The following is a 27600-nucleotide window of genomic DNA, read 5'->3' as shown; positions in this document are numbered from 1 at the left end:
TTCCTTCCTTCCTTCCTTCCTTCCCATCCATCTTTCTCTTCTTTCCTTCTGATATCTCCTTCCCCTTCCTTCCTTCCCTCCCACCTATCAAACTTTCTTCTTTCTCCCTCTGATATTTCCTTCTCTTCCTTCCTTCCCTCTCCTCCTCCCTTCTTTTCTTCCCTCTTTTCCTTTCTCCCTCTCTCCATCTTTCCTTCCCTCATCCCTCTCTTCTTTCTCCAAGATTCTTCTCCTTCCTTCCTTCCTTCCTATCAATCCTTTCTCCCTTTGACATTTCCTTGTCTTCCTTCCTTTTCTTCCTTCCTCCCTTCTTTCCCTCCTGCCCTCTTTTCATTTCTTCCTCTCTCCCTTTCCTTTCCAGCCATCCCTCTCTTCTTCCTCTGAGATTCTCCTTCCTTTCTTCCTCCCTCCCTCCCCTTCCCTCCCCTCCCCTCCATCTCTCTCTTCTTTCTCCTTCTGACATCTCCTTCTCCTTCCTTCCTTCCTTCCCTCCCTCCTTCCTATCAATCTTTCTTCTTTCTTCCTCTGACATTTCCTTGTCTTCCTTCCTTCCTCCTTTTTATTTCCTTCCTCCCCTCTTTTCCTCTCTTCCTCTCTCCCTTTCCTTTCCATCCACCCCTCTCTTCTTTCTCCCTCTGAGATTCTCCTTCCTTTCTTCCCTTCCATCCATCTCTCGCTTCTTTTTCCTGGCATCTTTCTCCTTCCTTCCTTCCTTTTTCCCTTCCTTCCTTCCTTCTTTCCTAACAATCCTCCTCCTTTCTCCTTCTGACATTTCCTTGTCTTCCTTCCTTCCTCCCTTCTTTCCTTCCTCCCCTCTTTTCTTTTCTTCCTTTCTCCCTTTCCCTCCCATTCATCCCTCTCTTCTTTCTCCTTCTGACATCTCCTTCCCCTTCCTCCCTTCCCTCTTTTCCTTTCTTCCTCCCTTCTTTCCTTCCCACCCACCCCTCTCTTCTTTCACCCTCTGAGATTCTCCTTCCTTTCTTCCCTTCCATCCATCTCTCGCTTCTTTTTCCTGGCATCTTTCTCCTTCCTTCCTTCCTTTTTCCCTTCCTTCCTTCCTTCTTTCCTAACAATCCTCCTCCTTTCTCCTTCTGACATTTCCTTGTCTTCCTTCCTTCCTCCCTTCTTTCCTTCCTCCCCTCTTTTCTTTTCTTCCTTTCTCCCTTTCCCTCCCATTCATCCCTCTCTTCTTTCTCCTTCTGACATCTCCTTCCCCTTCCTCCCTTCTCTCTTTTCCTTTCTTCCTCCCTTCTTTCCTTCCCACCCACCCCTCTCTTCTTTCACCCTCTGAGATTCCCTTCTCCTTCCTTCCTTCCTTCCTCCCTTTCTCCCTCCCTTCAATTCCTCCCTTCCTACTCTGCCCCAACCAACAGGGAGAGGAGATCTGGGAGCAAAGACTCAGGAGCATACCGACCTTTGAGGCTGGCCGGGAAGAGGAGGTGAAGTTGTAGCCCCTGTTTCCAGACTGGCATCTGGTCTCACTCCAGTAGCAACATCTGGGGGAGGCTGGAGGTGCCTCCAGAGAGGCATCTCTCTCTCTTGCAGCTGGAGCCCTGGATTGCATCCTTCCATCTGACCACAACAGAGGACACAACTGTGTTAGTACTCGTCCATCTCCCGTGCAGCTCAAGCCCAGGAATTAGGGACTGAAGAATAAGACTGGGCAGAAGAAAATGCCACAAGCCAAGAGGAGATATCGGCTACCTTTCTCTTCTCTTTCGCCTCTTTCAAGGTAACATTTCCCCCCCCCCACCCTTCATCCTTTTGAAATAAGATCTCAGTTCCTCAGTCCTAAATTGCACGAAGGGACCAAAGATATTTTTTTTCCTCATCTGGCCTGTTGCTTGACGAAGCCAGAAACGAGATTCGGTGAAAAATCCCATCCTCTCTTTTGGAACCTATTTTATTTTTCCACCCTTATTTATTAAATGTATTGACCGCTCGTCTTACCGCAAGCTATCTCAGCCAAGTTCATCCTCCCGGCTGACGCTTTTAACTCTGGCTATGCAAAGATCTCCCTTTTAATATAATATGCTGTTAAGAATGCCAACAATCCAATAGATTGCTTATCTTGTATTTGATAATAAAAGATATCTTTGCCCCTGAAAGGGAACGTAAGTGATATGCGGCTATTAAAAGCAATTTTCCGAAAGCAATTTTTCCAAAGGTAATGGAAAGGAAGGAAGGAAGGAAGGAAGGAAGGAAGGAAGGAAGGAAAGAAGGGAGGAAGGAGAAGAAAGAAAGAAAGAAAGAGAGAAAGAAAGAAAGAAAGAAAGAAAGAAAAAGGAAGGAAGGAAGGAAGGAAGGAAGGAAGGAAGGAAGGAAGGAAGGAAAGAAAGAAAGAAAGAAAGAAAGAAAGAAAGAGGAAGGAAGGAAGGAAAGGAAGGAAGGAAGGAAGGAAGGAAAGAAGGGAGGAAGGAGAAGAAAGAAAGAAAGAGAGAGAGAGAGAAAGAAAGAAAGAAAGAAAGAAAGAAAGAAAGAAAGAAAGAAAGAAAGAAAGAAAAAGGAAGGAAGGAAGGAAGGAAGGAAGGAAAGAAGGAAGGAAGGAAGGAAGGAAAGAAAGAAAGAAAGAAAGAAAGAAAGAAAGAAAGAAAGAAAGAAAGAAAGAAAGAAAGAAATCCATGGTAGTTTATTGCACCAAATTAACAGTCTGATGGCAATTGAAAAGTTAATCATGATTGGTGAGCTACTTGATCAAGATGTAAGTGGGGTTATTCTTGGAACAGGAGTTTAGATCCTGGCTAGGTAAAGGAAGAAGCAAATGATAGATCAGAGGAAAAATGAAGAACAGAAGCTACAGACTGTGAAAATGATTTTTACTGGTTGTGGCCATTTCCTTGCCGAGTGTCTTCAATCATAAAAATCTCCCCCCCCCCTCAAAATTCCCTTTTCTCTGCTTGGTGCAAGTCTTTTTGGCTGTCATCTTCTCAGAATTCTCCTTTTTTGGTAGTATATAGTCAATTTTGATTCATTTGCAAATGCCTCCTGTTTAATCATCCGTCTGAGAATAATTCAGCTAAGGCTGTTTCCAGTAGCTCTTTATTTTCTTGCATCGGATTGTCTTGTTTGACTTTATTATTTTATTTTTACTGTTTTATTTTGTCTTTACTTTTTATTTAACATTCTTTTCATCGTTTGCCAAGTTTTATTCTATTATTTAATTTACTCCATTCTATTATTTTATGATTCGTTAAGATTCGGCGCAGATGTGATAAGAGGAAGACGGTGCAGAAAAATCGAATAAGCGTAAAAAGAGTGATGGATTATTTCTCACTATGGAGGGGAAAAAATGGCTGGAGGGAAAAATGGTTTGGGGTTTGAGGTGGCAGCATTAAGTTTTAAACGAAGAAGAGATTTTATTCAGTCCTGATTCCATTGGGAAATGGATTCTCTTATTTTTAAGATCGGAATAAAAAAGAAAAAAAGAAACGAGACTTTGATTTCAAGATTGAATCATTGTGTGGTTACAGAAAAAGCTTGAACTAAATGAAATTCATTTATTCCTCAACTTATGACCACAATTGAGCCCAAAATTTATGTTGCTAAGCAGGACAGTCATTAAGTGAATTTTGCCTCATTTTATGACCTTTCCTGCCACAGTTGTTAAGTGAGTCATTGCAGTTGTTAAGTTAGTCACACGGTTGTCAAGTGAATCTGGCTTCCCCATGGCTTGTCAGAAGGTCGCAAAAGAGAATGACTCCAGGACACGTCACAAATATGAGCCAGCTGCCAAGCGTCTAAATTTTGATGACGTGACTGTGGGGATGTCATAAGTGTGAACAAGGGTCCTATGTCATAAGTCACTTTTTCAGTGGGGTTGTAACTTCAAACGGTCACTAAATGAACTGTTGTAAGTTGAGGACTACCGCCATGTTGGTTGTGTAGCTAGGGACCTTTCTCAGGTATTTATGGAGGAAAGGATGAAGTATCTCCATGACTTTGACTTCAAGGTCAACCGCTGTAGCTAACTACCACTGTTATGAAAACCTAAAGCCAACTCATGATCCATTCCTATTCTCCATGCAGCCATCAGCTTGAAGATGTTGATAAAGATCCAATCCAGTCAACTTTGGGAGCTGCGACCTCTCCTTGTGGAGACCACGAAGCAGGAGCGTCTCTTCCTGGAAGTCAACATTCATGACTGAAGGACTTTCCCAACTCAATGAACCGAGGGCCGAACTCTCCAATGCCACCAACTCCACTGATTGCGGAGAGGACATCGTGCTGTATGGGGACACGGAAAAAGTGGTCATTGGGATAGCCATCTCCATCATCACCCTGCTGACCATCGCGGGGAACAGTCTGGTGGTCATCTCCGTGTGCACCGTCAAAAAGCTCCGGCAACCATCCAATTATCTGGTGGTTTCTTTGGCCGCTGCGGACCTGTCCGTCGCCCTGGCGGTCATGCCTTTTGTGATCATCACGGATTTGGTGGGAGGCAAATGGCTGTTTGGAGAAGTCTTCTGCAACGTGTTCATTGCCATGGACGTCATGTGTTGTACGGCGTCCATCATGACCCTCTGCGTCATCAGCGTGGACAGGTAAGGGGTATGATGATGTTCTTCAGGTTTGATCATAGAAGATGGGAGTGATCATAGGCGATCATAGAAGTACAGCTTGGAGATGACCAGGGGAACTAGACCTCCTCCATCTGGGGTCTTCCAGGGGTGTTGGTCTTCAAAGACTCTGTTGAAGTCCAGCGCATTCAGAAGATCCCAAGGAGAGATGAGCTAATCTAGGTTGTTCATATCTATCTAATCCAATCCAATCCAATCCAATCCAATCCAATCTAATCATCTAAATCTAAATCTAATTTAAATCTAATCTAATCTAATCTAATCTAATCATCTAAATCTAATCTAGTCTAATCTAGTCTAGTCTAATCTAATCTATTCTAATCTAATCATCTAAATGTAATCTAATATATTCTAATCTAATCTAATAATCTAAATCTAATCCAAATCTAATCTAATCTAATCTAATCATCTAAATATAATCTATTCTAATCTATTCTAGTCTATTCTAATCTATTCTAATCTAATCATCTAAATCTAATCTAAATCTAATCTAAATCTAATCTAATCTAATCATCTAAATATAATCTATTCTAATCTATTCTAGTCTATTCTAATCTATTCTAATCTAATCATCTAAATCTAATCTAATCTATTCTAATATAATCTAATCATCTAAATTTAATCTAAATCTAATCTAAATCTAATCTATTCTATTCTAATCTTTTCTAATCTAATCTATTCTAATTAATCATCTAAATCTAATCTAAATCTAATCTACTCTAATCTAATCTAATCTAATCATCTAAATCAAATCAAATCTATTCTATTCTATTCTATTCTATTCTAATCATCTAAATGTAATCTATTCTAATCTAATCTAATCACCTGAATCTAATCTAAATCTAATATATTCTAATCTAATCTAATTTAATCATCTAAATCTAATCTAAATCTATTCTATTCTATTCTAATCTAATCTTAATGTGATCTAATCTAATTCTAATTCTAATCTTAATCTTATTTTATCTAATATAATCTGTAATCTAATCTAATCTTAATCTTAAATACCGGTTTCCCCCATTAAAAAAAAGATTATACATCATGGTCATGTGACTGCAGGATGCTGCAAACAAACTGTAAATGTGGATTGCATAGTGCCCAAAATGTGATCATGTGACCGTGGGAAAAGGCAGCCATTGGAGCTTCTAACCCGGGTCATAAATGACCCTTGAGGAGGTCTGTTATAACTTCACATGTTCGCTAAGCGACCGGTCGTAAGTCGAGGCCTCTCTGCACGCTCAATCTGCACCCATGTTTTCCAGATACCTGGGAATCACTCGACCGTTGACCTACCCGGTGAGACAAGACGGGAAACTCATGGCCAAGATGGTCTTCGTGGTTTGGCTGCTTTCCGCTTCCATCACTCTCCCTCCCTTGTTCGGCTGGGCCAAGAATGTCACGGTGGAGCGAGTGTGTCTCATCAGCCAGGATGTTGGCTACACCATCTACTCCACCGGCGTGGCCTTCTACATCCCCACGACTGTTATGCTGGTCATGTACCACAGGATCTACAAGGCGGCCAAAGCCAGCGCTCGGAAACACCGCTTCATGGACTTCCCGAGACCTCACGACCAGGACTGTATCGTCTGCGTAGACTCTGGCGTACGGCCGCCGCGGAGCACCAAACGCAGCCAGGCTGCCAAGGAGTGTGCCACGTTATCCAAGTTCCTTCAGGAGGACCACAAGAACATCTCCATCTTCAAGAGGGAGCAGAAGGCCGCCAGGACCCTCGGCATCATCGTGGGCACCTTCACCGTTTGCTGGCTGCCCTTCTTCTTGATGTCCACCGCCAGGCCTTTCCTCTGCGGCAGCCGATGCAGTTGTATCCCGCTGTGGTTGGAGAGAACTCTGCTGTGGTTGGGTTACACCAACTCCCTCATCAACCCCTTGATTTACGCTTTCTTCAACCGCGACCTGAGGACTACTTTCTGGAATCTTCTGCGCTGTAATTATCGGAACATTAACCGGAGGCTTTCGGCGGCAAGCATGCACGAGGCCTTAAAAGCCACCGAAAAGCATGAGGGTGTATTTTAAAACCCGGAAACCAAAAACTCCTACCCACCTACAATTAGGCCAGGACAGCAAAAGTTCATAAAATCTCACTGAGGTAGGCATTCCTGGTCTTGTAGGGAATCCACAATTAGACCTCGATAGAAGATAATATTTGTAGCTCAGGGTTGAACTTGGGAGGTCCTTCGTCCTATCTGAGCTTGGTTGTTTTATTGCAAACGTTTCATGACCCAACTAGGTAACATAATCAGTTCTGGAAGAGAGGGAGGTTTATGGAAAGGAGGAGGAGGAGGAGGAGGAAGAAGAAGAGGAAGAGGACGACTGTGGGGTCCTTGGTACTCTCTGAGCTTGGTGGTTTCCTTGTGGACATTTTCATCACCAAACTAGGTAATATCATCAGTGCTAGAAGGGAGTGGGGCTTGTGGGAGAAGGAGGAGGAGGAATGCTCGCATACTTAAAGGCAATTAAAGTTGCCTTTAATTACGTTATAACATTCGTTTAATTACATTTAATTTAATCCTTTAATTACGTTATAACGTCATAACGTTCCTTTATGCCTGCCACACACACACACACACAGTCGCTTAAAAACAATGCCCTAAATTGGTTTGTCGAGTGAAATACAATATCATCTGTTTCCCACACGGACCTCAATTTCCAGGTGAATAGCATTTGTCTTCCTGCCTCCCTGAACCTGCCTGTCAGCCTGGGATGAAGCGACGTCAAATGCAGAAACCTTTTGGGGGTTCTGCAGCTGTCAATCCAAGCGAAGGGCCACAGAATCCTAGGCAAGAGTAGAAGAGAAGGGAAAGGTTTAGAGAAGACGAGAAAAGGATCAAGACGTCAAAATCTAAGCTGAGTGTTGAATGGTGTGGGAAGCCTCCCCTCCCGCCCCAGAAGAATGAAATATTTTAGGATTTTTTTTTTTTTAAAGGCAGAATATATTTCCCTAAAGGAGAAATGGAGAAACATGTTTTTAGAGGCAGAAAGCAGCCCCCAGTCTTTCTTAATAGCCCGCAGCAGATGCCAGCACTTAAGGAGATAAAGAGCTTCTTGAAAGAGGAAACCCACTATCTAGATGTCTCCATTCATAAGCAAAGCAAATACTGCCAGCAGTAGCCCGTTCAAGATATTGCAAAATCTCCATTCCTTTCCCACCCCAGGGGAAGGATACTGCAAAATCTCCATTCCCTCCCCACTCCAGGGGAAGGATACTGCAAAATCCCCATTCTCACCCCACTCCTGGGGGAAGGATATTGCAAAATCTCCATTCCCTCCCCACTCCTGGGGGAAGGATACTGCAAAATCTCCATTCCCTCCCCACTCCAGGGGGAAGGATACTGCAAAATCTCCCTTCCCACCCCACTCCAGGGAGGATACTGCAAAATCTCCCTTCCCACCCCACTCTGGGGCCAGCCAGAGGTGATATTTGCCGGTTCTCTGAACTACTCAAAATTTCCGCTACCGGTTCTCCAGAACCTGCTGGATTTCACCCCCGCCCGACACCCTTTTAGAACACAAAATCCCCTTCATTGCAAGACCCCCCCCCCAGAACAGTCTAAACTTCAAAGTCACGGAAACCTCTAAAGATCCATCCCCTCATTCAACCGTTTGGTCAGCTGTGACTGTCCCAAAATCACATGTGGTTGGTGGTTTTGCGTCATCATCATCAATAAATGGACCCTTCCTTTCCAATCAGCTTCCAGCCTCCGTTTTATTTCCCGTGTCTTTCTCCCGGCTTGGACCTGAACCAGATGGATTTTCCTTCCAACAAGTATATTTACAATGGCACTGAAAAAAGGTGACTTATGACCATCCCAGAAGCATGCTGTTGTCACTGAAGTTTCTAGCTACTAATTCAGGGGTCAGCAACCTGCGGCTCCGGAGCCACGTGCGGCTCTTTCGTCCCCCTGCTGTGGTTCCCTGTCAGGTGATCCCACCACTGGCTGGCCCCGCCCCTCGCCCTCCCTTCCCAGTCACTCCTCGCCTGGCCTGAGAAGGTAAGGGCTATGGCGAAGGATGGAGAAGTGGCCAGGACAGAGACAGAGAGAGAGGTGGGGAGGAGAGAGAGCTAGAGAGACATAGAGAGAGAGGGGAGAGAGAGAGACAGAGAGAGATACAGAGAGAGAGGGGAAAGAGACATAGAGAGAGGGGGGGAGAGAGAGGAATAAAGAGATACAGAGAGAGGGGGAAAGAGAGAGACAGAGAGATACAGAGAGAGGAGGAGAGAGAGAGACATAGAGAAATGGAGAGAGAGGGGAGAGAGATAGAGAGAGAGGGGAGAGAGAGACATAGAGAGATACAGAGAGAGAGGGGAGAGAGACATAGAGAGACATAGAGAGAGGGGGGAGAGAGAGAGGAATAATTAAACTAATTAAACAGAGATCTCCTTTCCAAAATGCAGCCTGCCTCCATTTTATTTCCCGTGCCTTTTTCCCGGCTCGGAACTGAACGTGGATATTTCTTCCAACAATGGCATGATAAACTGTCTTGGGTAGTCCCCAGCGGGTATCGGCACAACTGCCGTGATTTCGAGTAACGAATGTCGGCAAGAAAAGTCGTAACATGGGGCAAAACCTCCCTTAAGAAATGTCTCGCTTAGCAACGTGAATTTTGGCCTCCGTTGGGGTCGTATGTCGAGGATTACCTGTATCGCGTGCTGAATACATGAAAAGAGGGATGCGACGGGATGCTTGGATGTACCCTGGCCCAAATAGAGCGGATGCTGAAATTAAGGCTCAAATGAATTCTGTCAGTATTGTGAGCAGTAAACCTGCCACCAACTCCAGAATATTTTTATTTCTTAAATGCTCGAATAGAAAATTTAGCACTGCAGGAAACGGAGAGAAATCGGCACGATTTTGCATCTTTCTGGCGCAGCCTGAAAAGCAAGGTTGATTTTAAAGGCAGGGGGAAAAAAAATCAGATTTTTCCAAGTAGAAAGATATCAATAGTCCTTGAGGTATGACCACAATCGAGCCAAAATAATTTCTGTTGCTAACTGAAACCTGCGTTAAGTGAGTTGCGCCCCATTTTACGACTTTTCACGCCAGCTTTGTTAAAGCGAATCGTCGCGCGTTGTTAAGTCAGGGACAGGGTTGCTAAGTGGATCTGGATTTCCCCGTTGACTTTGCTTGTTAGAAGGTCGCAAAAGCGGATCACGTGCCCCCCCCCGGGGCCACTGCGACCGTCGTAAATAGGAGCCAGTTGACAAGCGTCTGAATTTGGATCCCGTGACCACGGGGATGTTGCCACGGTCGTAAAGTGTGAAAAAACGGTTATATGTCACTTTTTTTTGTGTGCTGTTGTGACTTTGAATGGTCCCTAAGTGAAGTGTTTTTAAGTCGAGGACTGCCTGTATTGCAGAGTCCAGAGAAGAGGGTAGAAATAGAGTTTGCAGGGGATCTTGAAAAAATAATTTGGTTTTTCTTCTTCCCTGGCACACCTTTAAGATAGGGGTGAAAACGGCCTTTCCCACCTCTCCAGAGGCCCTCCAGAGGTCGGAAACGGCCTGTTTCTCAACTTCCGGTGGGACGGCAAGGCCCATTTTTCGCTCTCTCCAGACTCTAGAGGCCTTCTAGGAACCTGGGGAGGGCGGAAAACGGCCTTTCCCACCCCCCCAGAGGCCCTCCAGACCGCAAGGCTCATTTTTCACTTTCCCCAGGCTCCAGAGGCTTTCTTGGAGCCTGGGGAGGGCGAAAACGACCTTTCCCACCGCCACAGAGGCCCTCCAGAGGCCGGAAACGGCCCGTTTCCTGACTTCCAGTGGGACCGCAAGGCCCATTTTTCACTCTCCTCAGGTTCCAGAGGCTTTCTTGGAGCCTGGGGAGGGCGAAAACGGCCTTTCCCACCCCCCCAGAGGCCCCCCAGAGGCTGGAAACAGCCCATTTCCCGACTTCCAGTGGGACCGCAAGGCCCATTTTTCACTTTCCTCAGGTTCCAGAGGCTTTCTTGGAGCCTGGGGAGGGCGAAAAACGGCCTTTCCCACCCCCCCGAGGCCCACCAGAGGCTGGAAACAGCCCATTTCCCGACTTCCAGTGGGACCACAAGGCTCATTTTTCACTCTCCTCAGGTTCCAGAGGCTTTCTTGGAGCCTGGGGAGGGCGGAAAACGGCCTTTCCCACCCCCCCAGAGGCCCCCCAGAGGCTGGAAACAGCCCATTTCCCGACTTCCAGTGGGACCGCAAGGCCCATTTTTCACTCTCCTCAGGTTCCAGAGGCTTTCTTGGAGCCTGGGGAGGGCGAAAACGGCCTTTCCCCACCCCCCCAGAGGCCCCCCAGAGGCTGGAAACAGCCCATTTCCCGACTTCCAGTGGGACCGCAAGGCCCATTTTTCACTCTCCTCAGGTTCCAGAGGCTTTCTTGGAGCCTGGGGAGGGCGAAAACGGCCTTTCCCACCCCCCCCAGAGGCCCCCCAGAGGCTGGAAACAGCCCATTTCCCGACTTCCAGTGGGACCGCAAGGCCCATTTTTCACTTTCCTCAGGTTCCAGAGGCTTTCTTGGAGCCTGGGGAGGGCGAGAAAACGGCCTTTCCCACCCCCCCAGAGGCCCCCCAGAGGCTGGAAACAGCCCATTTCCCGACTTCCAGTGGGACCGCAAGGCCCATTTTTCACTCTCCTCAGGTTCCAGAGGCTTTCTTGGAGCCTGGGGAGGGCGGAAAACGGCCTTTCCCACCCCCCCAGAGGCCCCCCAGAGGCTGGAAACAGCCCATTTCCCGACTTCCAGTGGGACCGCAAGGCCCATTTTTCACTTTCCTCAGGTTCCAGAGGCTTTCTTGGAGCCTGGGGAGGGCGGAAAACGGCCTTTCCCACCCCCCCAGAGGCCCCCCAGAGGCTGGAAACAGCCCATTTCCCGACTTCCAGTGGGACCGCAAGGCCCATTTTTCACTCTCCTCAGGTTCCAGAGGCTTTCTTGGAGCCTGGGGAGGGCGGAAAACGGCCTTTCCCACCCCCCCAGAGGCCCCCCAGAGGCTGGAAACAGCCCATTTCCCGACTTCCAGTGGGACCGCAAGGCCCATTTTTCACTCTCCTCAGGTTCCAGAGGCTTTCTTGGAGCCTGGGGAGGGCGAAAACGGCCTTTCCCACCCCCCCAGAGGCCCCCCAGAGGCTGGAAACAGCCCATTTCCCGACTTCCAGTGGGACCGCAAGGCCCATTTTTCACTCTCCTCAGGTTCCAGAGGCTTTCTTGGAGCCTGGGGAGGGCGAAAACGGCCTTTCCCACCCCCCCAGAGGCCCACCAGAGGCTGGAAACAGCCCATTTCCCAACTTCCAGTGGGACCGCAAGGCCCATTTTTCAATCTCCTCAGGTTCCAGAGGCTTTCTAGGAGCCTGGGGAGGGCGAAAACAGCCTTTCCCACTCCTCCAGAGGCCCTCTAAAGGTCGGAAATGGCCTGTTTCTCAACTTCCGGTGGGACTGCAAGGCCCATTTTTCACTCTCCCCAGACTCCAGAGGCTTTCTAGGAGCCTGGAGAGGGCGAAAACGACCGTTCCCACCCCCCCAGAGGCCCTCTGGAGGCCGGAAACCAATGGTGGGTTCCTCCCGGTTCGGTCCAGTTCGGCCGAGCCGGTAACAGTGATGATATGACATCACCGAACCGGTTCTCCCGCCCCCCGCCCTCCCACCCCCCCACCAACGTTATTCTTACCTTTTATTTGGTCTCACCCCCAATCTATTGCTGCCTCCTGAGTCCCAGCTGATGACTAGAGGGGAAAAAAAACTGTTTAAATTCTTGTCACGGGGCTTCAAAGGGCCGCCCTACAGCTGATCAGTGTTAAAAGCAAACAAATGAGTCGGGTCGTAAGTGTGAGGACTGGTCATAAGTGCGAGGGCCTTCCAGAAATGACTCTGACCAGCTAGCCACGCCCACCTAGTCACATGACCTCCAAGCCACACCCACAAAATAAGCCACGCCCACAGAACCGCTAGTAAAAAAAATTTAGAACCCACCCCTGCCGGAAACAGCCCATTTCCCGACTTCCGGTGGACCCGGAAGGCCTGAAAATCAGCTGGCCGACGTGCACATGCACACTGGAGCTGAGCTAGGGCAATGCTCACGTGCCCACAGATATGACTCCACGTGCCACCTGGCGTGCATGCCATAAGTTCACTATCAGGGGTAAAGGGTTTCCTGCTTGAGCAGGGGGTTGGACTAGATGACCTCCAAGGTCCCTTCCCCCTCCGTTATTCTATGTTACCGAACGAATGTTGCCTCTCTTTCTTCAGTCCTCCATCTCTCTCTCTCTCTCTCTCTCCCCTTCTCACCAACGCAAACACCCCATTTTAAGTCTGAATGTGATGATCTAATTTCACACTTCTTACCCATAATAATTATCTCAGCTGGATGGTTCCCTTTGTCGGAATGCAGACCCTGCGTTTCCATTCCTCGGGGGGCATTTATTTAATTAACGTGACCTTTTCCCGAAATTATTAAAGGCTGCATTGCGAAATATGGGCGAAAAAAGAGAGAGGGGACCCAACGTTGGCAAACGGAAATGAGCAGAATTAACAATTTTTGATAAGGAATACAAAATAAAAGTCTGCATCGTGGATATTTCGGTACTTGGAGATAACAGAAGGGAAGAGAAAAGAACTGGAAAAAATCCCAAAATACAAAATAGAAACAGAATGACTTTATAAAAGAAAATAAAGGTAGTACCAACCCAGGTAGTCCTCAATTTACGACCACATTGGAGCCCAAATTTTATGTTGCTAAGCGAGACACGTGTTAAGTGAGTTTTGGCCCCATTTTACGACTTTTCTTGCCCCGTTCGTTAAGTGAATCGCCGCAGTTGTTAAAGGAGTAACACGGTTGTTAAGTGAATCAGGAATTCCGATTCACTTTGCTGCACCCGTCATAAATGTGAGTCAGTTATGAAGCATCCGAATCTAGATCAGTATGAATAAATGGTCCCAAGTCACTTTTTTCAGTACCGTTGTAACTTTGAATGGTCATTAAGCAAACTGCTGTAAATCGAGGACTACCTGTACAGGTAATCCTTGACTTAACAACAGTTCGTTTAGTGACCAAAGTTACAGCGGCACTGAAAAAAAATGACTTATCACCGTTTTTCCACATTTATGACGGTCGCAGTGTTGTAAACTGTTGTAAGTCGAGGACTACTTTGTATCCTGTTCCTGGATCTTCTGAAGCAAAATTGAGTTTGTTTCTACTGCATCCCTCCTTGGATTTTGATTTTCTTTGGTGAAGACAAGAGGGAACCGAAAGGGAAGGAAAATGACCCATAAGGAAAACAATAGAAAAGGAATAAAAACGTTAACAATGTCAAAACAGCATATAAAGAAAACTTGTACAAAATGTTCTATAGATGGCACTTGTTGCCAGCAAGAATGGCAAAAATGTTCCCAAATATGTCACCAGAGTGCTGGAAATGTAAATGGGCACAGGGAACCTACTATCATATGTGGTGGACCTGTCCATCGGCAAAAAGATATTGGGTAAAGATAAAAGGGTGACTAGAAGAGACGACAGCACAACAAATAGATTTAAAACCAGAACTACTGTATTTTTCGGAGTATAAGATGCACAGGAGTATAAGATGCACCTACCATTTTTGGTGAGGAAAAGAAGAAAAAGAAATCTCCCTCTGCCTCTGCTTCTGAGCAATTTTGCCTCATTGCAGCAAACAGCAAATAGCCTGCTTTACTTTCATTTTCATTTTCAGCATAGCTTGATTAGCACAAGGGGGGGGGAAATCTGCTCCAGCAATTTACCTCTTTGCAGCAAACCGCAGAGCCCTGCGCAAAACAGCTGAGAGCAAATCAGCTGAGAGTTGGGAAGCCGATCCGATCAACTTGTACTAATTAGGCTGTGCTGAGGCTGAAAGGAGCTGTTTTTTTCTTGCTGTTTGCTTGCAAGGAGGTAACTGCTGCGAGGCAGAGGCCAAAGGATGGGGGCCAGTGGGTGGGCGGGGCTACATTCAGTGTATAAGACGCACCTAAATTTTCACCCCCTTTTAGGGGGGAAAAAGGTGCGTCTTATACTCTGAAAAATACGGTTTTCTTATTAGGTATACTACCAGGGAAATACAATAAAAGCATCATATACTTAATGTTACATGCAGTGGTGGGTTCCACTTACCTTCACTACCGGTTTGTAAACATGACTCCATGCACAGATGGTCCGTGATGATGTCCAGGTGCGTGGACGGATCCTCCCACCGCTGCCACTACCGGTTCGCACGAACTGGGACGAATCAGTAGGAACCCACCATTGGTTACATGTAATAACAGCAGCTAGGATTATAAATGCACAAAATTGGAAAAACAGAAGTATACCTACAGAAGAAATGGTAATAAAGAAAATATTAGAATGGACTGAATTGGACAGATTAACAATGGAATTTAAAGATAAAGGGGTAACAGTATTACTCAACATGGGACTGATTGTATAAATGGCTAGATAACAGGAGTAGAGATTAGAAACTTAATAATGAAAGAAGATTAACAAACTAGAAACAAATACAGGGATATAGATATATATAAGAGTATATACCAGGGATGAAATCCAGCAGGTTCTGACAGGTTCTGGAGAACCGGTAGAGGAAATTTTGAGCAGTTCAGAGAACCGGTAGCGGAAATTTTGAGTGGTTCGGAGAACCGACAAATACCACCTCTGGCTGGCCCCAGAATGGGGTGGGAATGGAGATTTTGCAGTATCCTTCTCCTGCCACGCCCACCAAGCCACGCCCACCAAGCCACACCACGCCCACCAAGCCACGCCCACAGAACCGGTAGTAAAAAAATATGGATTTCACCACTGGTATATAGTGTAAGCAATATTTCTATCGGACGGTACGTGCCTATGGATTAAAATGTATAGAATGTGAAATATATAGAGCGCTATTGTACAATTAGGAAAATAAGGGATGTGAATATGACGGACAAGATCATGTATTTAAAAGCGGCTATGCTGTACGATTACGAGAATAATGGTTAAGTGTATAATACTATGCATATTTAAAAAGGACTGGATACAACGAGTACACTGTTGTTGCAAAACTGGAAATGTGATGTGGAATAAAGGAAAAGGCATAATAAAAACATTTTTTTTAAAAAAAAAGAAAAGAAAAGGAATAAAAACGGGGAGCGAGCGAGAACAAACACTTTATTATTTTAAACCAAAGCAATTGAAACGAAAATGCCTTCGAAGGGCCTTCTGTAAATTCATCCGCGGTTGAGTTTGCTCCCATCGTGTTGGCATCGAAATTGGGGAAAAGGCTCCCTTCTCTTGCTTGCTTGCTCCCACCCACCCACCATCTGCCAAAACCTTCAGAAGTTTTTATTAGGAAAAAAAAAAAATCAAATTTATTTATTGGAAGTTGTCTGCTTCCAGACCATAGAGGGGAGGTTTTGTCCACGCAACAGCCTCCAGATTTGACATTATAATAATACTAGCAAAATCAGCTTTTGGTAGCTTCGTCAGTTTGCGAATTTGGGATCCAACCCAGCTAGAAGTATAGAATCCTAGGGCTGGAAGGGACTTTGGAGGCCTTCTAGTCTAACCCCCTGTTCAGGCAGGAGACCCTATACCCCAGGTGGCACACGGAGCCATATCTGTGGGCACACGAGTGTGAAGTCAGGAAACAGGCTGTTTCCAGCCTCCAGAGGGCCTTCGAGGGGTAGGGAAGGCTGTTTTTGCCCTCCCCAGGCGCTAGGAAAGCCTCTGAGGAGGGTGAAAAACAGGCCTACCTGGCCCACCGTGCCATTGCGTGCCAAAAGTGGGGAAAGCACGGGGGGGAGTCATGCACACATGTGCGGGGGGGGCAGGGCGCATTGAATTGTGGGTGTGGGCACACACTCGCGCAACCCTTCCCACGGTCCCCCCACTTTTGGCACGCGACAGCAAAAAGATTAGCCATCACTGCCCTATACATTTCAGACAAGTGACTGTCCAGTCTTTTCTTAAAGACCTCCAATGATGGAGCACTCAGAATTTCTGGTGGCAAGTTGTTCCACTGGTTAATTGTTCTCACTGTTAGGAAGTTTCTCCTTCGTTGCAGGTTGCTTCTCTGCTTGATTACTTTCCATCTTTTGTTTCTTGTTTTGCTTTCTGGTGCTTTGGAAAATAGGTTGACCCCTTTTTCTTTGTGGCAACCCCTCAAATATGGGAAGACTGCTATCATGTCACCTCTGGTCCTTCTTTTCATTAAACCAGACATACTGTACAGAGTTCCCGCAATTATCCATCCTATGTTTTAGCTTTCCACCCAGTGGTGGGTTTCAATTTTTTTTTACCACCGGTTCTCTGGGCGTGGCTTGGTGGGCGTGGCATGGCATGGCATGGCTTGGTGGGCCTGGAAGGGGAAGGATACTGCAAAATCCCCATTTCCTCTTGATCAGCTGGGACTTGGGAGGCAGAGAATAGATGGGGGTGGGGGCCAGTCAGAATTTTTACTACCGGTTCTGTGGATGTGGCTTGGTGGGTGTGGCATGGCTTGGTGGGCATGGCAGGAGAAGGATACTGCAAAATCTCCATTCCCACCCCACTCCGGGGGAAGGATATTGCAAAATCCCTGTTTCTTCCTGATCAGCTGGGACTTGGGAGGCAGAGAATAGATGGGAAAGGGGCCAGCCAGAATTTTTACTACTGGTTCTCCGTACTACTCAAAATTTCCGCTACAGGTTCTCCAGAACTGGTCAGAACCTGCTGAAACCCACCTCTGTTTCTACCATACAATTTAACTTCCATATAATACATGGAAGGACATACAATATGAAAGGACGTTATATTATGTCCCACACATAACATTAATGGACAAGAAATGCCTATCAAGAAAAACAAACAGCAGTATTTATAATAAGTGATTTATACTAAATTAGCCGGAGAGTTTGGCTATCGGGTGCGTTAAAATAAAATTTTAATCGATAAAATAATAAATAAGTCAATTAAGTGAGTGAGTCAGTAAATAGATGAATGAACAAACAAACAAATAAACAAATAAATCATTATAATAAATCCATAACAGAAAAATACTATGTTGCCCCAAAAATAAGACCTCCCCCAAAAATAAGCCCTCCCCAAAAATATTTAAACTCATCCGCAGCTGGTTAAGGTTAGGGAGACAGAGCTGGAAATCACGTAAGATGGCAAGAGGAGCTCTGTCTTGCTCCACGTGCCCCAAAATAATAAGATCTCCCCGAAAATCAGGCCAAGTGCTTATTTCGGGGTTCAAAAAAAATATAAGACAGGGTCTTATTTTCGGGGAAACACGGTATATAATTAATTCCCATATTGCAATTGATCAAAATGATTTAGACGGGTCTGTGAAATCACCAGCAATGCAATCTGACTCAACTGAAGATTGTTTTTTTGCTTTTGCTGGAAAAACAATAGAATAACAGAGCTGCTTTCATTCTTTAATTGCGTTTAACACTTTAATTCCTAATAGCGAATTCTGAATATTGACCCCAAAGAATTAATCACCTTTTTGAGGTCTCTTTAGTAGGCGTTCCCTCCCAAGAGGAATCAAATCACATCCTGTGTTTGTGTTAATCTGTTTTTTTTTTTCATGCGTTCGCCTGAAAATATCATTAAATAAGATATACTGAGTGTGTTTTTATTTATTTATTTTAAAAATGTCTTGAAATCCATTTTCTCCCAAACGATCCACTTTTGCGTTAGCACAAGCCAGAATTTCCAACTCGACATTCAAAGCAGGAGAGGCGACCTGGGGAAATTCCTGACCCAGTTTTAACATTTAGACAAATGTTGTCGAGTTTTCTTTTGAACCAATCTCAGGGGTGCCCCAGAGAGTGGGCGAAAAAGTCAAGATGGCAGCCACGGCGGTGTGATTGACATTGCTTGCTCCATCGTGGCCGCCATCTTTCGCTTTTTGGACCCCAACCTGGGATACCCGCTGATTAATCTGCTTATGCAGAGGGTTGGACTAGAAGATCTCCAAGTTCCCTTTCAACTCTGTTATTCTGATATTCTGTTATTCATCCAAGAAGCTTCTTCAGCTCTGACTCCTTACCTTCAACTTACCTCTTTACCACACAGACAAATACAGTAGTGGCCAAAATTGTGGAAACCTTTTGGGAAAAGTGTATTTTTGAGGTTTGATTGCAGTGGTGGAATTCAATTTTTTTTTACTACCGGTTCTGTGGGCGTGGCTTGGTGGGCGTGGCAGGGGAAGGATACTTCAAAATCCCCATTCCCTCCCCACTCCTGGGGGAAGGATATTGCAAAATCTCCATTCCCTCCCCACTCCTGGGGGAAGGATACTGCAAATCCCCATTCCCTCCTCACTCCTGGGGGAAGGATATTGCAAAATCTCCATTCCCTCCCCACTCCTGGGGGAAGGATACTGCAAATCCCCATTCCCTCCCCACTCCTGGGGGAAGGATATTGCAAAATCTCCATTCCCTCCCCACTCCTGGGGGAAGGATACTGCAAATCCCCATTCCCTCCCCACTCCTGGGGGAAGGATATTGCAAAATCTCCATTCCCTCCCCACTCCTGGGGGAAGGATACTGCAAATCCCCATTCCCTCCCCACTCTGGGGCCAGCCAGAGGTGGTATTTGCCGGTTCTTCGAACTACTCAAAATTTCCTCTACCGGTTCTCCAGAATCTGTCAGAACCTGCTGAATACCTCCTCTGGTATGATGGCTAATACCACCATTTTTTTTTAGAGTTTGAAGATAATCATATTCCTCTGTTGGAATGGCCTGGGAATAGCCCAGACCTTAACCCAGGGGTGAAATCCAGCAGGTTGTGACAGGTTCTGGAGAACTGGTAGCAGAAATTTTGAGTAGTTCAGAGAACCAGCAAATCCCACCTTTGGCTGGCCCCAGAGTGGGATGGGAATGGAGATTTTGCAATATCCTTCCCCCAGGAGTGGGGTGGGAATGGGGATTTTGCAGTATCCTTCCCTTGGAGTGGGATGGGAATGGAGATTTTGCAGTATTTCCCCCCTGCCACGCCCATCAAGCCACGCCCACCAAGCCACACCACACCCACCAAGTCACGCCCAAAGAACCGGTAGTAAAAAAAATTTGGATTTCACCACTGCCTTAACCCAATTGAAAATCTATGAAGCCGACTAAAGAAACTTGTTAGTCAGAAGCGACCCAGCAATAAAACCCAGTTAATAGAAGCCATCCTTCCATCTTGGTTTCACATTAGAACAGCTGCAGAACTAAAAGACTTGGTTCACTCCATGGGAAGACGTCGTAAGGCCCGTCATTCATGCTAAAGATTACCCAACTAAGGATTAACTGACATGGGGATCATTTTTGTATATCTCGTTTTTTTCTACCTGTTTCCCTTTTCTTCTTTATCCTGTAACTGCTATTCTAATAGCAAATCCTTCTATTGCATTACTTTTTTTATTAAATTATCTTTCCATTGATATATAATTTTATGGTACTACTCCAAAAAAAAAAAAAAGTGGTGTTATTAGCTAGTTTTAGAAAATACACTTTTCCCAAAAGGTTTCCACAATTTTGGCCACTACTGTATGTCCATGTAGCTCAGTGTTTCTCAACCTTGGCAACTTGAAGATGAGTGGACTTCAACTCCCAGAATTCCCTAGCCAGCATAGCATTCTGGGAGTTGAAGTCCACTCATCTTCAAGTTGCCAAGGCTGAGAAACACTGATGTAGCTAATACCTAGCAAGGGCCACTAGGTGGCACCAGAGTCAAAACTGTAGGGTCTCACTGGGGTTTTTCATTTTAGAGAGACTCGGTTAGAGGGCTGGTTTTAAGCTGACCTGATTGGTCTATCTGAAATGAGGGGTGCCCTTGTCTCCTATTATGCTGAGGGCCCACCTATACAGATGCTGCTGTATAGGGGGACCCTCAACTTATTCCCATTCGTTTAACGACCATTCAAAGTTACAAGGGCACTGAAAAAAGTGACTTAGTGATTGTTTTTCATACTTACGACCATTGCAGCATTCCCCGTGGTCACGTGATCAGATCCTGAGCAACTAACTCCTATTTATGACTGTTGCAGTGTCCCGGGCTCATGCGATCCCCTTGTGCGACCTTCCGACAAAGCAAAGTCAATGGAGAAGCCAGATTCATTTAACAGCGGTGTTACTAATTTAACTGCAAGGGATTCACTTAACGACTCTGGCAAGAAAGGTCGTAAAACGGGGCAAAGCTCACTTAACAAAGGTTTGGGGCTCGATGGTGGTCATAAGTTGAGAACTACCTGTAATTAACTTTTCGGGGCACCGACAAAACTTGGCAAGCTGGGAAGGCCGTGGAGGAGGCAAGCGTGCGGGCAGGTCGCCATCCAACAGGGAGAGTTCTTTCGCCCTTGTTCTTTGCCAGGTTCTTTGCTGCCCACTGAACGGTTTTTTTTTTAAATTATTTTAATTGCTTTTAAGATTTGTCTCATTTTTGTATGGCCGCTTGGGCTCAAATGGTGGTCGTAAGTTGAGAACTAAACGACGGAGGTCAACTCAAACGTCAGAATGGAGAAGATTGACCGGTGATTGACCGAGAAGAGGCCGTTTCGATCCTTCTTTGGTCTTTTCTCCCTCCCCTTCTCCAGAGTCCTCCTTTCCCACCCTTTCCACCTGTCTTTGGCCAATCGGTTGTGTTCCTCAGGCTTTTCAACCAAACGGAGATAAGAGCCGCTTAGACAAACAGCGGAGGAATTGTGGCTGCGAGTAACTCGGCGAAGGTGCGGTGGACAGGCAGAGCTTCTAAAAAAGGTTGATCTCTGGAGCTGAACGGAGGGGGGGAAAAAACCCCTCTCCTTGGACAGGTGAACCGAGAAGAAAAAAAAGCGATGTATCTAAGCTCTCGCCAACTCTGGAGCCAAAGGAGGAGAACGGCCGGCTAGGAAGTGCGTGAAGGCCAAGCCAGATGGGACCATCATGGCCTTCAACTTCATGTTCTTTGTGTCCATTCTCATCTACCTCTCGTCCTTCGTTGGCATGATCGGCAACCTCATCGTCCTCTTCGCCTTCCTGACCCACGCCATCCGGCGCAAGGCCCTCCAACCTCTGGACCGCATCATCGTCAACATGGGCCTGGTGAACTTCTTTCTCTGTTGCTACAAAGCCATCCCCGGGATGCTGGTTTTCAGCAGCACCAGGGTTTTTGGGGAGGAGGGCTGTAGGGTTCTCCTCTACACCTACCACACCCTGAGGCTGATCAGCATCTGGTCGGTGGAGAACCTGAGCATCCTCCACCTCATCAAGATCCGAAGGCCCAACTACCGGTGGACGACGTTCATCCACAGGCATCAGTCACGCTACGTCAACGGGACCCTTGTTGGATGTTGGGTGGCAAGCGTCCTCCTGCAAATCCCTTATTTGCAGTATGAGAAGACCGGAGGTCAAAGAAATAAGACAATCGCCTTCTTGGCTACTTCTACTTGCTTGAGATCTACCGAGAGCTTCGCCATGAAGTTTAGCACCTACGCGTCCATCAGCCTTGACATGATTCTCATTCTCTTGGTCATTATCCTCAACGGTTTCATCATAGATCTTCTCTGGAAGCACCACAGGAAGGTCAAAGCTTCGTCCTCCGCCACGGGGAGTGGGTGGAATAAACATACGGCCCAGGCCACCAAAATCCTACTGTCCTTGCTCTCCATTTACGTGGTTTGCTGGATCGCGAACGACATGGTCTGGCTCACGATCGTCTTGGGATACAACAGGAACAATACAGAGAGCAGCTTTCTGAATGCCATGTATGGCGTCCTCTCCTCCATATATTATTCCGCCAGCTCATACGTGATGGTGTTTGGGTACAAAAAGGTCCGTGAATATCTCGCAGAAACCTGCTGGTGTTTGAGATGTAGAAGGACCGCGATGGTTCAAGCTGTCTCCTTGGTGGATGCGCTCCCCAGATGACGGAGAAGCTCTCCTCAAACTCTCTCCTCAACACTGTTCTTCGAGGCGTCGTAATTTGGGTCCTCGGCGGAGAAAGCTACAACCTAGAAGGAACGGGACCAGTTCTGGAGCTGGTACGGCCTCTGCACCTCAACATTTCAACTTCTGGAACCATATTCTTGGTTGTTGGATCTGGGGTCCACAGGGATGACAAATCCCAGGAAGAGAATGGCAGCCAAACACGGGAAGGAGTAACTGCCAATTTTTGAGCTCTGCTTCCCGCTCTTTCTTCTTCACCGCTTGCAAAAAAAATTATGGTATCTCAACTTCCGTTTGAAGAAACATCTCAGCTTGAAAGGAACAGGCTTCCAACCAGGTAGTTAATATTGCAATGGATATTATGGAGGAAGGAAGACAGGGGTTTTTAAAAAGTCAAGATGTTGGCTTCTCCTCACATGGACTCCAGAGAAAAGAAGGAGGAAGTAAGAAGCAACGGTGGCTTTGAGAAACTGGGAGGGAGGGAGGAAGATGAAGAGTTTGGTGTAGTGCAGGGGTCAGCAACCTGCAGCTCTGGAGCCGCATGTGGCTCTTTCATCCCTCTGTCGCGGCTCCCTGTCACCAGTCAGCTCCACAATTGATAGGGCTTTCAGTTAGGATAGGTAGAGGAAAAAGGACACCACATTAGGAGGAAATACCATGGTGGGGAGAACTGGATTTCCGGTTGGCTCCAGAATTGAACAGGGGGTTCCTGGTTAGGGCCTTTGTGGCTCTTTGAGGGTTTAAGGTTGCCAACCCCTGGTGTAATGATTACTGGTACAGATTGGTGTCGCTTAGAAACCAGGAGACTGTGAGTTCTAGTCTTGCGTTAGGCAGGAAAGCTGGCTTGGGTAACTTCGGGCCAGTCCAGAGGCGAAATGCTACCAGTTCGGATCATTTCAGCCGAACCGATAGCGTTGGCGGTGGGCAGGGGTGAAATGTAAAATGCGTTACTACCGGTTCTGTGGGCATGGCTTGTGTGGGGGGGGTTGTTAATGTGACTGGGTGGGCATGGCCAACTTTTTTTTTTTTTTTAACTTTTCAAAGCATTTTTTCTAATGCTTTGAAAAGCCTCTCTGCCGATCAGGCAACTCCGCTGGGATCGTCAGAGACTTTTCAAAGCATTTTTTTTTAACCACCTCTTCAGCCAAGAGGTTGCCCAAAAAAATGCTTTGAAAAGCCTCTGACGATCCCAGCTGAGCCGCGCGATCATCAGAGGCTTTTTTGTTTTTTACTTTTAAAAGCATTTTTTCGTCGGGAGAGGTTGTAGAAAAAATACTTTTAAAAGTAAAAAAAAAAAAAAAAGCCTCTGATGATTGTGCGACTCAGCTGAGCATGGGGGGGGGGGCGCGCGCAGGGATTTTTGCTACCGGTTCTCCGAACCACCCGCCTCCATCACTACCGGATCGGGCGATCCGGTCCGAACCGGGAACATTTCACTCCTGGCTGTGGGTGGCTTGGAGAACCGGTAGCGACAGCAGCACGCGGCACATGCACTTCCGAACTGGTAGGGAAGGTAAATAGATTTCACCCCTGGGCCAGTCCCCTCTCTCTCTCAACAACCTCACAGGGTTGTTGTTTGTGGGGGGAAAGAGGAAAAGGAAAGAGAATTCTATGCAGTATATTTGCTGCCTTGCTTGAACTATTTGTAAAAATAACAAAAGCGGGATTAAAAACGTACTACATAAAAAGATGGAAGGTGTACGAGTTAGCAAGGGAGGGAGGGAGACAGGAGGTCTTTGCTTTGTCTCAAATCTTCCAGGATTTAGAAGAGAGGACACACAAATTACTTGCTTCATCGGAACAATGCAAGCAACAGCAGAGAAGTTAATGCGGACTGTAATTCTTGACGCAAGAGGTGGGATTTTGCAAGTGTGAAATTTTGCAGGATGTACAATATTTGCGTTATAATGTGTTTTTTTTTTTAAAAAAAATAAAGTGAAAATTTTTACAATCTCAAGTATGGATGTTTAAACTGCCTTCTCCTCCTCCTCCTCCTCCTCCTCCCTTCCTCCTCCTCTGAACCGACTTGTAAACTTTTAAACTGTCTTCTTCTTCCTCTTTTGCTTCCATTTCTTCCTCCTCTTCCTCCTTTTCTTTCCTTCCTCCTTCTCCTTCTCCTCCAGCTCCTCGTTCTCTTCCTCCTCTTTTTCTTTTTCTTTACCTCCTCCTCTTCCTCTGTACAAACTTTTAAACTGTCCTCTTCTTCCTCATTTGCTTCCATTTCTCTTCCTCCTTTTCCTTCCTTCCTCCTTTTCCTTTTCTCTTCTTCTCCACTTCCATCTCCTCCTTCTCTTCCTCCTTTCTCTTTTCCTTTACCTCCTCCTCTTCTTCCTCCTCCTCTTCCTCTTCCTCTGTACAAACTTTTAAACTGTCCTCTTCTTCCTCATTTGCTTCCATTTCTCTTCCTCCTTTTCCTTCCTTCCTCCTTTTCCTTTTCTCTTCTTCTCCACTTCCATCTCCTCCTTCTCTTCCTCCTCTTTCTCTTCTCCTTCACCTCCTCCTCTTCTTCCTCCTCCTCTTCCTCTTCCTCTGTACAAACTTTTAAACTGTCCTCTTCTTCCTCATTTGCTTCCATTTCTCTTCCTCCTTTTCCTTCCTTCCTCCTTTTCCTTTTCTCTTCTCCTCCACCCCACCTCCTCCTTCTCTTCCTCCTCTTTCTCTTCTCCTTCACCTCCTCCTCTTCTTCCTCCTCCTCCTCTTCCTCCTCCTCTTCCTCCTTCTCCTGATCTCCTGCTTCTCTTCTTCCTTCTCCTTCTCTCTCTATTCCTTCTACATCCTGCAACCCCGCTGTTCTCTCTCATTGAGTGACCGACCGTACAATGGACATTTGGAAATGCCACTTCCTTTGCCAGAGCAGAAAGTGGGTAAACATTTGCTTCCCATCTGTCAAATACAAATGAACGGCTGCCAGGTTTACCTCCCGGGAGCACTAGAATCAAACCAGAAGCAGCCCTCGAGGGCTCCAATGTTCACCCTCGGTCCCCTGGTACAATCAAGGGGTGGGGGTGGGGGTGGGGGGAAACACGAGCAAAAGCAAAAAGCATCTCAAAGAAATTGGCTGCAGAAAATCCATTGCTTGGGGGCGTGCGTCGCCAAGTTTAAATGCTTTTCTTCTCATCATTAGGATTCCATTTTCTGGATGTGCACACCGATTCCCCAAAGCTGAGGGATGGAACAATAGAGATAGGGGTAGGGGTAGGGGTTGGTGGATGGGATGGGATGGGAAGGGACGGGATGGGACGGGACGGGACGGAACAGAACAGAACAGAACAGAACAGAACAGAACAGAACAGAATAGAATAGAAAATATGGTATGGTATGGTATGGTATGGTATGGTATGGGATGGGATGGGATAGAATAGAATAGAATAGAATAGAATAGAATAGAATAGAATAGAATAGAATAGAATAGAATAGAATAGAATAGAAAATATGGGATGGGATGGGATGGGATGGGATGGGATGGGATGGGATGGGATGGAATAGAATAGAATAGAATAGAATAGAATAGAATAGAATAGAATAGAATAGAATAGAATAGAATAGAATAGAAAATATGGAAGGGAAGGAATGGAATGGAATGGAATGGAATAGAATAGAATAGAATAGAATAGAATAGAATAGAATAGAATAGAATAGAATAGAATAGAATAGAATAGAATAGAAAATATGGAAGGGAAGGAATGGAATAGAATAGAATAGAATAGAATAGAATAGAATAGAATAGAATAGAATAGAATAGAATAAGCTGGAAGGGACCTTGGAGATCTTCTAGTCCAACCCTCTGCTCAAGCAGGAGAACCTATATCATTTCAGACAAGTAGCTGTCCAGTCTCCTCTTAAAAACCTTCGGTGATGTAGCACCTACAACTTCTGGAGGCTAGCTGTACTACTGGTTAATTGTTAGGAAGTTTCTCCTTAATTCCAGGTTGCTGCTCTCCTTGATACATTCTTCCTTGTCCTGCCTTCGGCCCTTTGGAAAATAAGTGGACCCCCTCCTCCTTGGGGCAGCCCCTCAAATACTGGAAGACTGCTTTCATGTCCCCCACTACTCCTTCTTTTCTCTAGACTGGCCAAAACCCAAATCCTGCAACCGTTCTTCGTATGTTTTAGTCTCCAGGCCTTTAAATCATCTTAGTTGCTCTTCTCTGCACTTTTTCCAAAGTCTCAACCTCAACGTGGTGACCAAAACTAGATGCGGTACTCTAGGTGTCGCCTTAACTAAGGCTTTATAAAGTGGTACTAATACTTCATGTGATCAGAAAGAATAATAACGAGCAGATGACTGCAAGGAATATAAATCCTTCCATCTTCCACCATTTGGCCAGAGCTGAAGAAGCTTTTTGGATGAAAAGCGAAATGGGGGGGGGGGGAAGCAAAGTCCAGCTGCCTTTTGAAAAAGACCTTTTTGGGATGAAGAGCAAACAAATAGGCGAGGACTTACCCAACCTTATCTGCAGGTAACATTTGCCATTCTTCTTCCTGCAGGCCCTCAATAGCGGAAAACTTTAGTTTCCCTTGTCGGTTGCTCTATTGTAACATCATCACTTTTAGGGGAAAAGAATAACTGTCAGTTAGTCATATATTCTCAAGAAAGGCTAATTACAATCGGCAAACAAAGGGGTTCCTTTTTTTATTTGAGTACACCAAAGAGCTAAGGGCAGAATCAATACGCCAGTGTCCATGCGCTTACATGCGTGTTTGTGTATGTGTGTGTAAGACTGAGTGAATGTTTATACAGTATATCTCTCAGCAGATTTGCTAATGGCTTTTCTGACACGTTCAGCCAGATAAATCTCATTACAGGTAGTCCTCGACTTACGACCGCAAGGAAGCCCAAGATTTCTGTTGCTAAGTGAGACCTTTGTCCAGTGAGTTTTGCCCCATTTTAAGACTTGTCATGCCACAGCTGTTAAGTGAATCACAAGTTGTTAAGTGAATCCAGCTTCCCCATTGACTTTGTGGGTTAGACCAGGGGTGAAATGCTACCGGTTTGTGCGAACCGGTAGCGGTGAGAGCACGAGGCTCCGCCCACTCGCCTGGACGTCATTACTTCCTGGTTTTAAACAGAAAGTAACCTGTTTTTGATCCTCTGTGCATGCGCAGGCTTTGCACATGTGCAGAGGGTCCAAAACCACATGTGATGCGCAAACACGCCCTT

At 46.0% G+C, this 27600-nt stretch overlaps 2 protein-coding genes across 2 annotated transcripts; both read left to right on the top strand.

Moving 5' to 3' along the window:
- The first annotated feature begins 4137 nt into the window (after positions 1-4137).
- LOC139320556 (5-hydroxytryptamine receptor 7-like) lies at positions 4138-6611 on the top strand. The gene is made up of 2 exons (XM_070948928.1): positions 4138-4541; positions 5840-6611. The coding sequence occupies exons 1-2, from the start codon at positions 4138-4140 to the stop codon at positions 6609-6611; spliced, it is 1176 nt and encodes a 391-aa protein (XP_070805029.1).
- Positions 6612-21437: 14826 nt separating this feature from the next.
- On the top strand, positions 21438-22421 carry LOC139320740 (vomeronasal type-1 receptor 96-like). The gene has a single exon (XM_070949175.1). It carries the CDS (start codon positions 21438-21440, stop codon positions 22419-22421), a length of 984 nt encoding a protein of 327 aa, XP_070805276.1.
- The last annotated feature ends 5179 nt before the right edge of the window (positions 22422-27600 follow it).

Source organism: Pituophis catenifer, unplaced genomic scaffold, assembly GCF_029215685.1.
Source record: "Pituophis catenifer annectens isolate HBS135680 unplaced genomic scaffold, rPitCat1.0.hap2 SCAF_8, whole genome shotgun sequence".
NCBI classification, from domain to species: domain Eukaryota; kingdom Metazoa; phylum Chordata; class Lepidosauria; order Squamata; family Colubridae; genus Pituophis; species Pituophis catenifer.
Note: the sequence above shows the minus strand (reverse complement) of the source record. Positions and strands in the feature narration are given on the sequence as shown.